Source organism: Micromys minutus (genome assembly GCF_963924665.1).
Source record: "Micromys minutus genome assembly, chromosome: 1".
Classification (NCBI taxonomy): Eukaryota; Metazoa; Chordata; class Mammalia; order Rodentia; family Muridae; genus Micromys; species Micromys minutus.
The window spans coordinates 75,298,237-75,313,903 of NC_137969.1; the positions used below are offsets into that span (position 1 = coordinate 75,298,237).

General features: G+C 39.3%; 1 protein-coding gene across 3 annotated transcripts in view; it reads left to right on the forward strand.

Moving 5' to 3' along the window:
• Positions 1 to 2,532: 2,532 nt before the first annotated feature.
• Positions 2,533 to 15,667, forward strand: part of MAEL (maelstrom spermatogenic transposon silencer) — a gene marked incomplete at both ends in the record, with an annotated part of 31,330 nt that continues 18,195 nt past the window's right edge. The window contains 5 exons of one of the 3 annotated variants that reach the window (XM_080929429.1): positions 2,533 to 2,676; positions 2,832 to 2,924; positions 4,250 to 4,349; positions 5,654 to 5,809; positions 7,563 to 7,604. In XM_080929429.1, the coding sequence (XP_080785555.1) occupies positions 2,533 to 2,676; positions 2,832 to 2,924; positions 4,250 to 4,349; positions 5,654 to 5,809; positions 7,563 to 7,604 (535 nt within the window). The remainder of the gene's footprint in view (positions 2,677 to 2,831; positions 2,925 to 4,249; positions 4,350 to 5,653; positions 5,810 to 7,562; positions 7,605 to 15,667) is intronic. The other 2 variants (XM_080929430.1, XM_080929431.1) reach the window with 2 other exon arrangements.

Genomic DNA, 15,667 nt, shown 5'->3' on the forward strand with positions numbered 1-15,667 from the left:
CTTAGCAACATTACAGAATTTGTGCAGTGTCAAGATTAGCTCACTTCTTCAGATTCCCCAGAAGTCTACCATATTATATTCCACAATTTGCCAATTCAACTGTTGATGACTTTGAGTTATTCCGTGTGGGTCTTTTTATGGGCAGAGCTGTTATAAATTCATCTAGGAGCCTTTGAGTAAGTCCGTTCCTTGGAATGAGTGGTGTTGCTGAGTCAAGCAGCTAAATATAAGATGATCCTGTCAAGATGTTGTCTCATCCATATTTATGCAAGTTTCAGTAGCCTTACCTCCTCACCAAGTTTCATACCGAAATACTTGCAGTCTCAAATGTAACATAGGTCTCTGAGAGAAATGGCTGAAGAAAATGGCAAAGACAACCCACACCAGATACTGACAAGGTTTATCTGCTCGGATCCCTGCTGCTCTCCAAGGGTTGTCAGTGTCAGAGTTTAAACAAGAAAACCAACCAACTCTACAAAGACTCAGTAATTCCCATTCTTAGTCTCCTAAGAGAAAAGGGGGCATGCATTCATGAGGCAGTAACAACCCTGATACCAACATTTAGTAAGAAAAGCTGCCAATCATGTAGCTGGGTCTTGGAACCCTCCCTAACCACGGGTAGAGAAGGATTAAATAAAGAACAAACATACGCAGACACACAGTGAAGCTGGGATCTGGTGGGAGTTTTCTAACTTGCTGATACCTAGAACCTCAGCAATCTGGAACCTCAGTGTGTCTATTAGGTATCTGAGAAGGGGAGTTAGCAAGTCTCCACCGGAGGTCTGTGTAGGTGAGCAGTCTCAGGCTGTAAACACTCAGGAGGGACCCTCAGGAATGACTCTCACTGAGCGATCAATCATTCATAAACACTCATTCTCATGTTCTCCACAGTAACTCACTGGGACATCTTGGGACATGGCCCTGCCCATGTCAATGAAGCATTGTTCTTTCTGGATGCTACTCACTCTGAACTTCCCCCGATCCCTAAAGCACCACAAAAATAATCCAATATGTACTAATAAAAAAATAACTTTTTCTTTAGTGTCAGCAATGATTCATGACCAAGATGAGAATCTACCATAAACATTAGGCTGGTTCAATACCAGGAAAGTTCAGCAAACAGTTAGAAATGAGGTTACTGTTAGGTTGGGATCCCTGCTCAGCCCCTTCGAAAGCTGGAAGACCCTGTCTACTGCCCCTTCCACCAACTCCACCTACAAAGAGAAAACACCTCACTCCTCTGTGTTCCAGCAACCCATGTATGCCTGCCCAGGGGCTCGGTTTTTGACCATGTAAGGACACAATGCCAGATCCTAACTCATGAGTCATCACCTCATGTCCAAGATCCATTTTAAAAAACAACAACAACAACAACAAAAACAAAACAAAAACAAACAAAAAGCCCTTTCTTTTGCCTGGATGCCTGACCTCAATGACCTCCACCTGTGAGATCTGAAAAACCCACTGAAGAGCTGCCTCCAAGTAGGCCTGCTGTTAATCTGGTCTAATCTGGCCAATATCTGTGTCACCGAGGGAGAGAAAAACCAATCAATTAACTGAAAAGATAAAAATTTTAAGTGAATTTTCAACTCTATGTATACACAAATGTACTAAGTTAAATACACAAAGAAATTTTGTTGGGAATGAGAAAACCCAGGGGAGATAAAGACACACTATTTGAACCAGTATGAGAACTCAATTACTCAGTACAGGGACTCAACCTCCAGTCAGAAGTAACTAAGTAGATGGAAAAAAAAATCACAATTAACTCCAAAAATGCCACCTACTAATAAAGCTGACCTCTCCCCAAATTACCCAGACCTTATGAGAAAGCCTATAAGACTTTATTCAAGGATGTTCTTTGAAATCTCGGCCTCTTGTGTTTTCTTCTTATGAAAAAAATTTAAATTGTACTTTAAAAATTGGGGGAAGGAGCTGAGAACATAGCTCAGTGTTAGAAGGCTCGCCTAGCATGTTAGAGGCTCTGGTTTAATCCTCTACTCCGCAAATGCTAATAACAAAAGTTTTCAAATATGTTGGGCTTGTTGTCTTGAAAACACCCTACTGTCCCCACCTTTTCCCTCTCAGTGCTTTGCTCAAGCTTGCTAGTTCTGGCTATGAAACCAAAAGCACCCAAGTCCTCTTCCTACTAAGCAGGAACATCAATCACGTAACAATATACAGAAAAAAAAAAAAAAGCACCAGGCTTACCACGTGACAATCCCCGCCTACTGGGCAAGCGACTCAGCCAATCACAGCGCTTTCCTCACCTGTGCCTCGCTCCTCCTTCCTCCCCCGCCCCCTCCCCCCCAACGCACGAGGTAGAATCTTCCAGTTTCATGCTGCACCCCCCCCCGCCCACCCCACCCCCCCCCGCAGCGGGAGCCAATGCGGCTGCGCGTTGCGTCCTGATTGGCCAAGCGCCTGGCTGAAGCACGAGCAGGCTCTGAGCTCGGTTACTAAGGGCGGGAGCCCGGCGAGGGCGCCGGCTGCTTGCTGAGTCTCTGGAGGGCGTCGAGGCCCGACGACGCCATGCCCAACCGCAGGGCCAGCCGCAATGCCTACTATTTCTTCGTACAGGAGAAGATTCCCGAACTGCGCCGGCGAGGCCTGCCGGTGGCCCGCGTGGCAGACGCCATCCCCTACTGCTCGGCTGACTGGGCGGTGAGGCCGAGGGCAGTTGGGCGGCGGGGAGGGCACGGGGGGGAGGAGACAGGGGCTGCGGTGGCCGGGGAGGGGACGCGACCCAAGGGCCAGACCAACCGACAGAACCTTCCAGAACCGGGGCGTGGAACGGACGCCTCACCGCTTGCCAATCTCTTCTCCCAAAGCTCCTGAGGGAGGATGAGAAGGAGAAATACTCAGAAATGGCTCGAGAGTGGAGAGCAGCCCAGGGAAAGGATTCTGGGCCTTCAGAGAAGCAGGTAAGGGGCAGCCACCTCTCGCTCGCTCGCCCTTGGACTCTAGCCACGGTGGAGTCCAAGGAACCTTCAGGAAGCTTCCAGATGGTGTAGAAACCCCAAGGGAAAGGCAGGTTTGGTGGCCATTGCTTTCACTAAACAGCCTCCCGGAGTGCCTTTCAACTTTTATCAGTTAGACGGTTTTTAAAAACAGAAGTCGGTATATACTTAAAAGTGGTTTGGTGATTCCTAGAAGCAAACTTGTTAAGAGTGCTTTAAATATTGGAATAACAAGATGAGGACCTGGGTTAACATTTATAGATCCTACAGACAAAAAAGGAAAAAGAAAAGAAAAGCAGATTCCTGAGTGGTGGGGATAGTAAACTAAGTCTGGCTCATTTCTAGTCGGTAACCACTGGTCATTAATGAAGTCTTTTCTCCCTTATGTTGTTTTTCTCTGTACTTACTAAAATTTCATTCTTAAATTAGTGACACTGGATTGAAATTCAGAATTGTGGCAAGTAATTTTTTTTAATGGTAGATTTACTTTTTAAACTGATGCCTTAAGTCAAGAGGACTTATGAGGCTTTGTACTTGTGAAATTAGATTTTTATCAGAATTTTCTATAAAACATTTCTCTTCACGGGAGTGCTGATGGCTCATTGGCTAAAAGCGCTGGCTACTCTTCTAGAAGACCCAGTGTCCAGTTAGTGCACCTACATGGTGACTCACAGCCATCTGTAACTCCAGTTCCTGTGGGTTCTGATACCCTCCTCTGGCCTCCACTGGTGCTGCACACATTAGACACACGTACAGGCAGCCGAGCACTTGTCTGAACACACACACACACACACACACACACACACACAGAGAGAGAGAGAGAGAGAGAGAGAATAAAAATTTGAAGAAAATATTCTCCATAAAACTTAAGTAGGTGGGTAAATATAGACAGAGTGTGTGTTTTGTGATATTGGAGGCACAGCCTTTCATGGTTTTCACTTTTAAATGTAAACCACAAACAGCACTATTGGCTTCAGGAATTTGTTTTGTTTTCTTTAAATAATCTTTTGAGCACCAGCCTTGTGTTTGGTAGTTGGTGACTCAGGAGAATGACATGCTGGAGCGTGAGCAAATGGCTCTCAGTTGTAGTTATGTATCTACACCCACCTTCTCGTAGACTGCTGTGGTGTGCTGGTATTTACTGATAATGATTTCATTGGCCTGGAGGGAATGCTGATGTAGTTCATGGGCTATTTTGAGGTTACTTTGTTAAATTTAAATATGGAAGTAAAGAATCTAGCAATAAGTGCTGTCTAAAAGTGTCTCTTTGGTGATCTTTTTACTTTCAGAAACTTGTGTCTACACCACTGAGGAGACCAGGCATGCTTGTACCAAAACCAAGTGTTTCTCCCCCTGATATGTCAAATTTGTCTATAAAATGTGATCAAGGTAGAGTATTCATAAAATACTTTGCTCAAATTTGGATGGCATATTGGGCATTTTTTAAAAAACATTCTGTATGGTGTGGGAAGATGGAAATAGTGTTTGCCATGCAATGGTAAAGACGGGCCTTCATATAAAAAGTGGAGGGTGGTGATAGTGCTAGTTTATACTCCCTGTGCTGAGAGGTGGAGACAGGATAGCTGGCCAGCCTGGCCTGATTAGTAACCCTCAAATCCCCATGAGAAATCCATCACAAAGAAACATGGACAGCTCCTAGAGATTGGCATCTGATAGCCTCACTCAAGGACACACTCATGCAAGCGCATCCCACCCCCAAAATGTGTTCTGTTCATTTGATCCTACATTTCAAAACCATTGACTATATGGGTTTAATTAAGTATTCTAGCACTAATGTAATGCTAGATGAACTAATTTGCATTTGTTAACTGGAAAGTTTTTGTAACAAAAATCTCTTGGTTTCTACCACTCATGTACTATTAAATATTACACTTCTTTGTAACTCCCACATTTAGGTTATAGAGGTAGACAAAAAGAATAAGGCTTTTGACCTATTTCTGAGCTTATAGTAAGAGAGTAGATTCTAAATGTTGGACTATAAAATACGAGGTTATGGATTGATGGATACATTAACTAGCTTGACTTTTAATCATTCCACAATTTATAAACACATGAAGCCTTATGGTAATGCACAAAGATGTGCTATTATTATTTTCCCATTAAGAATAAGGAATTTTAAAATACTCTGGGGTGAGCAAGCTAAAGCAAAGATAGATTATTACACTACTTTAGAGGAGAATGTAGCTAATAAAGGGTCTTTTCTGTCCTCTGCCTGGCTTTATTGTGTTCTGCCTTTGTTTAACACAAACTTTTAACATTGATCTTAAGTGGCCAGTGCTAGTCCCACAAATTTCTCTTGTGTTGTATTATAAGTGGTCTTCTGTATGTTAGCAGAAAGTACAAAGGCAGAGAACTAAATTTCCATAGCTACTTCATTTGTTCTGTTGTTTCCCAAACCTGTTTGTTGAATATGTCACAATTTACGTCTTTGTTGAAACTAATGCTACTCTATAGCTGAATTATGTAAAGGCTGTTGCAAGACTGAATAATTTTATTGTTTTATATAAAGAGTAGTTACTACTTAAATTCTTGATAAATGTGATTGCAAAGTTTTTACTTACCTGGTATGATTGATTTTTTTTTCTTTTATAATTCACTAGCAAACACAAAATAAGAGTATATACCTGCACAATGTTGTTCTAAAAGTCTTAGGATTCTGTTTTGTTTTTCAGCTCTCCTTGGAGGCATTTTTTATTTTCTGAACATTTTTAGCCATGGTGAGCTACCTCCTCATTGTGAACAACGCTTCCTCCCTTGTGAAATTGGCTGTGTTAAATACTCCCTCCAGGAAGGTATTATGGCAGATTTCCACAGCTTTATCCATCCAGGTAAGTAGCCAACATTTGATAAATCCTAAAAGTATATGCTTTAAAAAAAAAACTGGTTTATAGTAGTAGTTAAGCGTCAATTAGTTCTTAAAGAGTGCATAGACATAATACTTAAGTCCCAACTATTTTAGTTGATTAACACTTTTCCTCTTAAGTGAACATTAGAATTCAGAGGATAGAATACCTCAAAAGGTACAACCTGCCATTCTTTTACCCATGGCCTTCCATCTTGGGATTTTTCTGCTTTGTGTCTCCTTTTCTTTCACTATTCCATCCTTCACCTCAGTAGTCTTTTAATTTGAGGCTGATACTACTTGTAACCTTGAAAATAACTTTCTGAACCAGCTAGCTCATTTTAAAGTATTAGTAATTATTGAAACAATGTGGAGGTAGACCAGTACTCTAAACATCCTTAGTCATCTCTCCACTCTTCTATTTCCAGTAAAAGCAAAACAATAGCCCAAGGGAAGAGTCAAACCTGTGACCTCACCACTCCTTCAGGAGGCTAAAGCAAGAAGATTTAGCCTACATACTAATACTCTGTCTCAATAAACAAATGCAAAGCAAGATAGTTACAAAGAGTAGGATCTAGTCAGTTCCCAAATGACAGAGAGAAGTTAAGGGCTCACCATACCCTTAAAGTCAAGAAGGAAAATGTATCAAGAGTGAGGTAACCCAGTCACAAAAGAACAGACACAATATGAAGCCACTGATAATTGGATACTAGCCTCAGAAAGCTCTGAATACCCAAGAAACAACTCACAAACCATAGGAAGTGCAAAGAAAAGGAAAAAAAGGTCAAAAAGTGGAAACCTCAGTCCTTCTTAGAAAATAATAATAATAATAAGTGTATAGCACCCTCTCAGAGTGGTGTACACCTAGACCTTAAATCATTAATAACTCAAGAGCTAAGAAGATAGCCTTGTGGCAATTTTTGGTAGTTAAAAATCAGTTTAATCTTTACACACCAAAAAAACTTTGACTATTTCCATGTTACATTTTGTTTTACACATACTTTATGATCCTTGTAAATAGTAAGATGTCAATGCATACTATCAAACCTTTAAAAAAATCAAGTACTGACAAAAATATATTCATATATATTTACTCTAAAATGCTTTTAATAATCTGTACATGCATCTCTGTTTTTTTTAAAAAAATAAAGTTGTAAGAAAAAATGTATCAAAGAGAGGAAAGAGCTTTAAAATTAATTTGGACATGTTCATTCTCAGAGGATAGCAGAGTTACTCATCTTATGCTTGTGGACATTACTGCTTAGGGCAAGCCGTATGGTTTTTAGGTTTTGTAGGGTGTGTGTGTGTGTGTGTGTGTGTTTGTGTGTGTGTGTTTTGTGACACACTGAAAAGATGTTTTCCACATTTTCTTCATCCTAAAAAGTTTGTGTGATTGCAGTATCATGTCCCACCACCCTCAGAGCTGTCCTTTGGACCCTAGCTGTAGAAGTTCTTTGCCATAATTTTTTTCCCTAGTATAATTTTCCTTGAAGGAACAACTTGCTGTGAAATGTAGCTTGAAAAATACATGAAACTATGTTATCATATGTTTTATTTAAACAACAACCACCAAGACAAAAGGAAACAAAACCAGGAAAGGGCAGTATGAGTTTTAATTTTATATTTTAATGTAATAAAAATAACCCTCACTGAAACTTGGTCATCATATGAAGCATTACTGCAGCACAAGTAAGAGAACTTCAGATTTCTGTTTCTCAGCAGAGTGTTTTGTGTTATAGGTGAAATTCCACGAGGATTTCGATTCCATTGCCAGGCTGCAAGTAAGTATAAAGGAATTGGGGTAAGAGGGACTGAGTGTGTACAGCCCTGTTAAGACTCACTCCTTTAACGTAGAGAGTGTAAACTGCAAGGAATGATCTTCAAAACTTTAATCTGCCTATTCACACTCCTAGTATTGGGTCTGACCTGGGGCCTCACACAGGCTAGGCAGTCACTGCCACAGTGCACATCTCTCGCCTCTCTCTGTCTGTCTGTCCGTCCCTCCCTCCCTCCCCCCCCCCCTCTCTCTCTCTCTCATACCCAAGCATTATAAAAGTTAAGCCAGTTACAGTAGGCTTGACAAACATTTCTATTTCTAATACTTCTATAGGCTAGTTGACCACATTCTAAAGTTAAACTGTATAAGCAGGAATTAAATGGATGCCCATTGCCACATTCAGGGGTTGTTTGTTTGTTTGTTTTCTAATAATGTGCGTTTTAGGAACTAAACTCAGGTTGTCAGAATTACAAGGCTTTTACCTACCTGTTGAGCTGTCTCTGACCCTATAATGCTGTTTTTAATACAAATACCTGGTATTATACCACTATATTTTGCATTTGTCTGGTCATAATATTGAAAGTGTAGACCTGGTATTTGCTCTGGAACCAAAGTTGGAAACTGTGAACTAAGGAGTTTGAGATTTTTTTCTTTCTTTCTCTCTTCCTTTTTCTTTCTTTCCTTCTTTCCTTCCTTCTTCCTTTCTTCCTTCCTTCCTTCCTTTCCTTTCCTTTCCTTTCCTTTCTTCTTAAGGCAGGAAGATCTTCCACAACTTGAGGCTAGTATGGGATATAGAGTTCATTGCCAGCCTGTGCCACAGAGCAAGACAAAAGTCGACAGAAATCTCAAACTTTTTTTTTGTGAAAACCAGTTTCTGGTTTACTTTTTATGTTTTAACTTGAAAACATAGTTTCAGTTGCTTCATCATCTGAATGAATGCATTGCCTTCCTGCTGTGTGTCCACTCATTTATTAGAGTGTCACTATTACCATTTCTTTGCTATTTTTTATGATCAGACCTTTAAATATTTTATTTAATTGTACATTTTGCAATATTTTCACATTAAGCAAATTAACAGACTCCTTCCTTTCTAAAAGCTGCCTCTCATCTATATCTTACTAAAGCCTGGGAACGTTTTCTTTTTTTCTCCATGCTGAAGATCAACCTAGGCAGATCCTACTGCTGAGCTGCATCCACAGCTGGGAATAACTTTTTAATTTATTATTCCAGATAATTGAAACAACACAGTGTTTATCATTCAGACAAACTTAAAATGTTTGGAGCTTGCCAATTTAAGCCTGTCTCAAGTTGCCAATTAACCCTGGGAAATGTGCCAATTAAATAAGATACGGGATGGTTAGAGTGACAGCGGTGTTGACATAGTGCTTAAAATGCCTGTTGTAACGTAGTGTACTGACGGAGAGAAGACCAAGGTTCATAGAATAATCCACCAAGCCCATTCATATATTGAAATGTGCTCTATTTAAGTAGAAACCAACAGACATGCACATAAATTTCTCATGGCTAGTGAGATGGTTCAGTGGGTAAAAGTGCTTGCCACCAAAGCTGGTGGCCTGAGCTTGATCCACAGGAACCATGTGTACCCCATTCCTAAACAAGTGTTTCAGAGATACGGCTGCCTGGTCTCTCAGTAGCTTAAGTGAAATGAAGAGTGCTTCATGGGCAGAGTTTACTACTGTGCCGTGCCGGAGTAGTAAAATGTCTCAGGATTGAAAGGCATTTTAGTATGCATTCCAATGACAATTCCTTCCTACTAGGTTCCTCACAAAGAGGTGCTTCAGGGTATGAGCTTGGGACTAAGGTCTTGACTCTCCTCCTTCACTTCAATGAGAAGAACTTGGCTTCTGTTTATTTCACTGGTTAATTATTTTTCTTTAGAGAAGCTCTGTTTTAAAAGAAGCAAAGCTTTGAGTCCATATTGCAGCTTTCTATATGGAAGGCCCATCAGCTTTGCAAATTCATCGTCATCCAAAAAATTACAACACTGACTTACATTGTAGACTATTAATAAACTGCAGTATACCCACCAGTCAGCTGAAAACAGAACCTTAAAGTGCTATTGATAGTCTTCTCTCCCCCTCAAAGTTTATGAAGACAAGTGTTATAAATTTTGTGTTAATTATATTTTCTGAATAATTTTACTATGTATATGTGCATCTCTGTACTTATATTTAAGTATGTTATCTTTTGCTCATTTTATTTTTCTCACATTAAATATTTATTATAGAAATTTTCTGTTTGTTTATTGTTAAATTGTGTAAAAATGCTTTTTCTGAGCTTGAGCTTTGTATTGTTGACTCTCTGAAGCCTTTTAAGTTGCAGTACTAGGTGCTAAACCGTAAGTCTTGCACATGCTAAGCAAGTATGCTCCCATTGAGCTACATACATCTCTAGCCTTGTGTGGTGCTTTTTAATAAGCACAAGTGGTGGGTTTTACTTAAGGAAGTCACTCAAGTTTTATCAATTGTGAATCTAAATGGCTCTTTGCCATTTAGTCATCTGCTCTAAACTTTGCTATTTTTTGTATCTGATGTTTATTCCACCTGTAATTGAGAAATAGCAATTTAATTCTGTTGTTTTCTCCTGTAGACAGCCAGTTGTTTTGACATCATTTAGTGAACAACCTATTTTTCCCCAGTATGTAGTAGTGCTTAGAGCAGATCATACCAGATCATACTTCTGCTTGTTTTCTTTTATTTTTATTGATATGGTGGGATTTAGTTTTTTGAGGTTGGCATGGCTATTCTTAATAAAGCATAATAGCTTGAAAATGTTTAGATAGCTCCCCTGACCTTGTGAAATATAATAAATTATAATAGCTATTTTGACCTATGTTTTTCATCCATAATTTGGAATCAGTTTTTCATATTTCACCAAAAAAAAAAAAAAAAAAAAAAAAGAGCCTTGTTGATAGATGGGATCACCTGTAAGTATTTAGCTCATTTTGGGGAAAACAGATGTCTTCATGGAACTACTTGTTTCTTCAGGTCTATAATTTTGTTAATAAGGTTATTGTTGATGATCTATTTTTATAAGATGGTGGTCTCACCTTGGCTAGCATAGAATTTATTTAGAAGAGGTCATCATATTTAGGACAATTCCCTTGCCTCCCAAGTACCTACATCACCATGCCACTTTTTTATTATCTTGTAAGTGCTATGTTTTGAATTGCCTTTTTACTTTGTTTTGCCTTGGTACAAAGGCTTTAATCTCTAGTTTGTAGTGTTTGACCAAGAAGTAATTCGTTGTAGTTTCCTCTTCCCTGGCTGCCCTTATTTTTACTGTGAACACTTTTATCAGAGTGAAGAATTCCTTCAGTTTTTCAGTTTGATTGCAGATGAATATTTTAATAGTGATGCTCTTTTTGAAGGTTCCAGTGTTTATTCATCAATTTACAGACTTAACAACTGTACTGGTGGCTCACATCTTTAATCCCAATGCAGAGGCAGAGGCAGAGGAGTCTCTGATTTCAAGGCCAGCTTGGTCTACAGTGTGAATTCCAGGATAACCAAGGCTACAACAGAGAACCCTGTTTTTAAAAAGTAAAAAAAAGCAAAAAAACTTGTTTTTGCACTCTAGAGCAAACCCAACATGGTAACCATAGGTCTCTTAAGTGTTGAGTTTTGTTTGCTCGTGCTTTGTCTTAGGGTCTGCACATTTATGATGCTGTTGACATCTTAGTTGTCAAAGTTACTTCCTATAATGAAAGATGATGGAAATGGGTTGGGATATGTTTTTGTAAGTTAGGTTTCTGGTTCTGCAGAAGGCAATTAGTAAAATTGTTATTTCTTTGAACAGAAGAGACCTAGTTTTACTGTCTTGTGTACAGTAATAATTATGTTTATTGATATGCTTTCATAGTTTCTTGATGATTGTGTTAATCAGACAATTCTTATACCTCCTTCCCTCTGTGTGTGTATGTATATGTGTGTTAGTGTGTAAAATTACATGACTATTGTCCAAAGAATGTTCATGGTTGTGTCTGGCAGGAAACTGGAGTCACTAAGCATCTAGGCATCTAAGATTACCTTAATGCATAGTCATTTTATAATGCATCTTATAAAAATAAATTAAAAGGTAAGTTGTCCTCTGAACTCCACATGTATGTTATGGCATGTGCATATGCTTATAACACATTGTAAATAAGTTTTATATTTCTTCTTTTTATTTAGTCCTTTTTTTTACACAGTCTAGATTTTATTTCCACTCTCCAACTGTTCCACATCTCATATCTCTTCTCTGCCCCCTGCCTCCACCAGGATACCACCACCCCACATCCCCCATCCCACCAGACCTCTCTGGGGCCACCAGTCTCTTGAGGGTAAGGTGCATTTTTTCTGAATGAACCCCGATCCAGCAGTCCTCTGCTGTATATGTGTTGGGGAACTCGTATCAACTGGTGTATGCTGTGTGGTTGATGATCCAGTGTCTGAGAGACCCCAAGGGTCAAGGTTAATTAAGATTCCTGGTCCTCTTACAGGGTTGCCCTCCTCCTTAGCTTCTTCCAGCTTTTCCCTAATTCAACAACAGGGGTCAGCAGCTTCTGTTCATTGGTTGGGTGTAAATATCTGCATCTGACTCTATTGAGCTGCTTGTTGGGTCTTTCGGAGGGCACTCATGATAGGTCCCTTTTTGTGAGCACTCCATAGCCTCAGGAATAGTTGTCAGGCCTTGGGAACTCCCATCAAGCTGAATCCCACTTTGAGTCTGTGCTGGACCTTCTTTTTTTCAGGCTCCTCTCCATTTCCATCCCTGAAGTTCTTTCAGACAGGAACAAATATGGGTCAGAGTTTTAGCAGAGGATGGCAACCCCATCCCTGACTTGATGTCCTGTCTTTCTACTGGAGGTGAACTCTACAAATTCCCTCTCCCTGTTGTAGGGCATTAAATCTAAGGTCCCTCCCTTTGAGTCCTGAGAATCTTACCTCCCAAGTCTTTGGTACATTCTGGAGGGTCTCCTCCCAACCTCCTCTGGAGGTTGCCTATTTTCATTTTTCTGCTGGCCCTCAGGACTTTAGTCCTTTTCCCCAACCCAACACCTCCCAGGTCCCAACCCACCACACCCCACTCCCATAATTGCTTTCTTCTCCCTCCTAAAGTGGGACTGAGGTGTCCCTTGAGCTTGTTGAACTTTTGAGTTTTGTGGACTGTGTCTTGGGTATTCTGTACTTTAGGGTTTGTTTGTTTGTTTTTTGTTTGTTTTTTTAATTAGTGAATACAAGCCATTCATGTCCTTTTGGGTCTAAGTTACCTCACTCAGTATGATATTCTCTAGTTCCATCTATTTGCCTGCAAAACTCAGGATGTCCCTGTTCTTAATAACAGCAGTGTTTTCATTGTGTAAATGAATCACATTTTCTGTATTCATTCTGTCCTGGGATATCTGGGTTGTTTCCAGCTTCTGGCTATTACAAACAAGGCTGCTATGAACATAGTGGAACATGTGCCCCTGTGACATAGTGGGGCAACTTTTGGCTATATACCCAAGAGTGGCATTACTGGGCCTTCAAGTAGATGTGTTTCAAATTTTCTGAGTAATCTCCAGATTGATTTCCAGAGTGGTTGTGTACCAGCTTGCGATCCCACGAGGAATGGAAGAATGTTCCTCGTTCTCCACATCCTCACCAACATGTGCTGTCACCTGAGTTTTTGATCTTAACTGTTCTGACTGGTGTGAGGTGGAATCTCAGGGTTGTTTTGATTTCTGTTTATCTAAAAACTAAGGACTTTGAACATTTCTTTAAGGTGCTTCTCAGCCATTCAGATTTTTCTGTTGTGAATTCTTGGTTTAGTTCTATACCCCAGTTTTTTGATTGGTTATTTGGTTTTTTGGTAGTTAGCATCTTAAATTCTTTATATATTTTGGTTATTAGACCTCTATCAGATGTGGAGTTAGTGAAGATATTTTCCCAATCTGTAGGTTGCCAATTTGTCTTATTGACTATGTCCTTTGCCTTACAGAAGCTTTCCAGTTTCATGAGGTCCCATTTATCAATTTTTGAGCCATTGAAGTTCTGTATAAGAAATTTGTCCCTGTGTCAATGAATACAAGGCTCTTTCCCACTTTTTCTTCTATTAGATTAAGTGTATCTGGTTTTATGTTGAGGTCCTTGATCCACTTGGACTTGAGCATTGTGCAAGGTGACAAATATGGGTCTATTTTCATTTTTCTACATACAGACAGCCAGTTAGACCAATACGATTTATTGAAGATGCTTTCTTTTTTCCATTGTATATTTTTGGCATCTTTATCAAAGATCGAGTGTATATAAGTGTGGTTTTATTTCTGGGTCTTCAATTCTATTCCGTTGATCTACCTGTCTGCCTCTACCAGTACCATGCAGTTTCTATCACTATTGCTCTGTAGTAGAGCTTGAGGTCAGGGATGGTGATTCCCCTAGCCATTCTTTTATTAAGAATTGTTTTCACCATTCTGGTGGTTTTGCCCTTCCAGATGACTTTGAGAATTGTGCTTTCTATGTCCTTGAAGAATTGTGTTGGGATTTTGATGAGAATTGCATTGAACCTGTAGATTGCCTTTGGTAGGATTGCCATTTTTACTATGTTAATTCTGCCAGTACCTGAGAGTAGATCTCTCTATTTTCTGAGATCTTCTTTGATTTCTTTCTTGAGAGACTTGAAGTTATTGTCATACAGATCTTTCACCTGTTTGGTTAGAGTTACTCCAAGATATTTTATATTATTTGTGACTATTGTGAAGGGAATTGTTTCCCTAATTTCTTTCTCAGCTTGTTTATCATTTGTATAAAGAAAGGCTACTGATTTGAATTAATTTTATATCTGGCCACTTTGCTGAAGTTGTTTATTAGCTGAAGCCACTCTCTGGTAAATTTTTGGAGGTCACTTATGTATACTATCATATCATCTGCAAATAGTGATACTTTTTTTTTCTTTGCCAATTTGTATCCCCTTGATCACTTTTTGTTGTCTTACTGCTCTAGCTAGCACTTAGAGTACTATATTGAATAGATATGGGGAGAGTGGGCATCCTTGTCTTGTCTCTGATTTTAGTGGGATTGCTTCAAATTTCTCTCCATTTAATTTGATATTGGCTGTTGGTTTGCAGTACATCGCTTTTATTATGTTTAGATATGGGCCTTGGTCTCTCCAATACTTTTAACATGAAGGGCTGTTATATTTTGTCAAATACTTTTTCTGCAGCTAAGGAGATGATGTAATTTTTTTTCTTTGAGTTTGTTTATAATAGTGGATTATGTTAATGGATTTTCATATATCGAACCAATCTTGTATCCCTGGGATGAAGCCCTATATAATCATAGTGAATGATGGTTTTGATGTGTTCTTAGATATATGGTTTGCAAGAATTTCATTGAGTATTTTTGCATCAATATTCATAAATGAGATTGGTCTGAAGTTCTCTTTTTTTAGTTGGGACCTTGTGTGGCTTAGGTATCAGAGTAATTGTGGCTTCATAGAATGAACTAGGTAGTGTTCCTTCTGTTTCTTTTTTTTATCAAATAGTTTGAGGAATATTGGTATTAGGTCTTCCTTGAAGGTCTGGTAGAATTCTGCACTAAACCCCTTTGGCCCTGGGCCTTTTTCGCATCCTTTTGCTCTGGGATGGTGTCTTCGTTGTTGAGGTATGTTTCTTGCATGCAGCAAAATGTTGGATCTTGTTTGTGTATCCAGTCTGTTAGCTTGTATCTTTTTGTAGGTAAACTGAGTCCATTAATATTGAGAGATATTAAAGACAGATGACTGTTGGTTCCTGTTATGTTTGTTTTTGTAAGTGGCTTTATGTGCTTGTGGTTCTCTCCTTTGGGCTTTGTTGTGAGATGCTTAATTTCTTGTCTTTTCTTTGGTGTAGGTACCTTCCTTGTGTTGGAATTTTTCTTCTAGGATCCTCTGTAGGGCTGTATTAGTAAATAGATACTGTTTGGAATTGATTTTGTTCGGGAATATTTTGTTTTCTCCATCTATGTTGATTGGAAATTTTGCTAGGTATAGTAGCCTGGGCTAGCATTTGTGTTCTCTTAGAGTCTGCATGACCACTAACCAATCTCT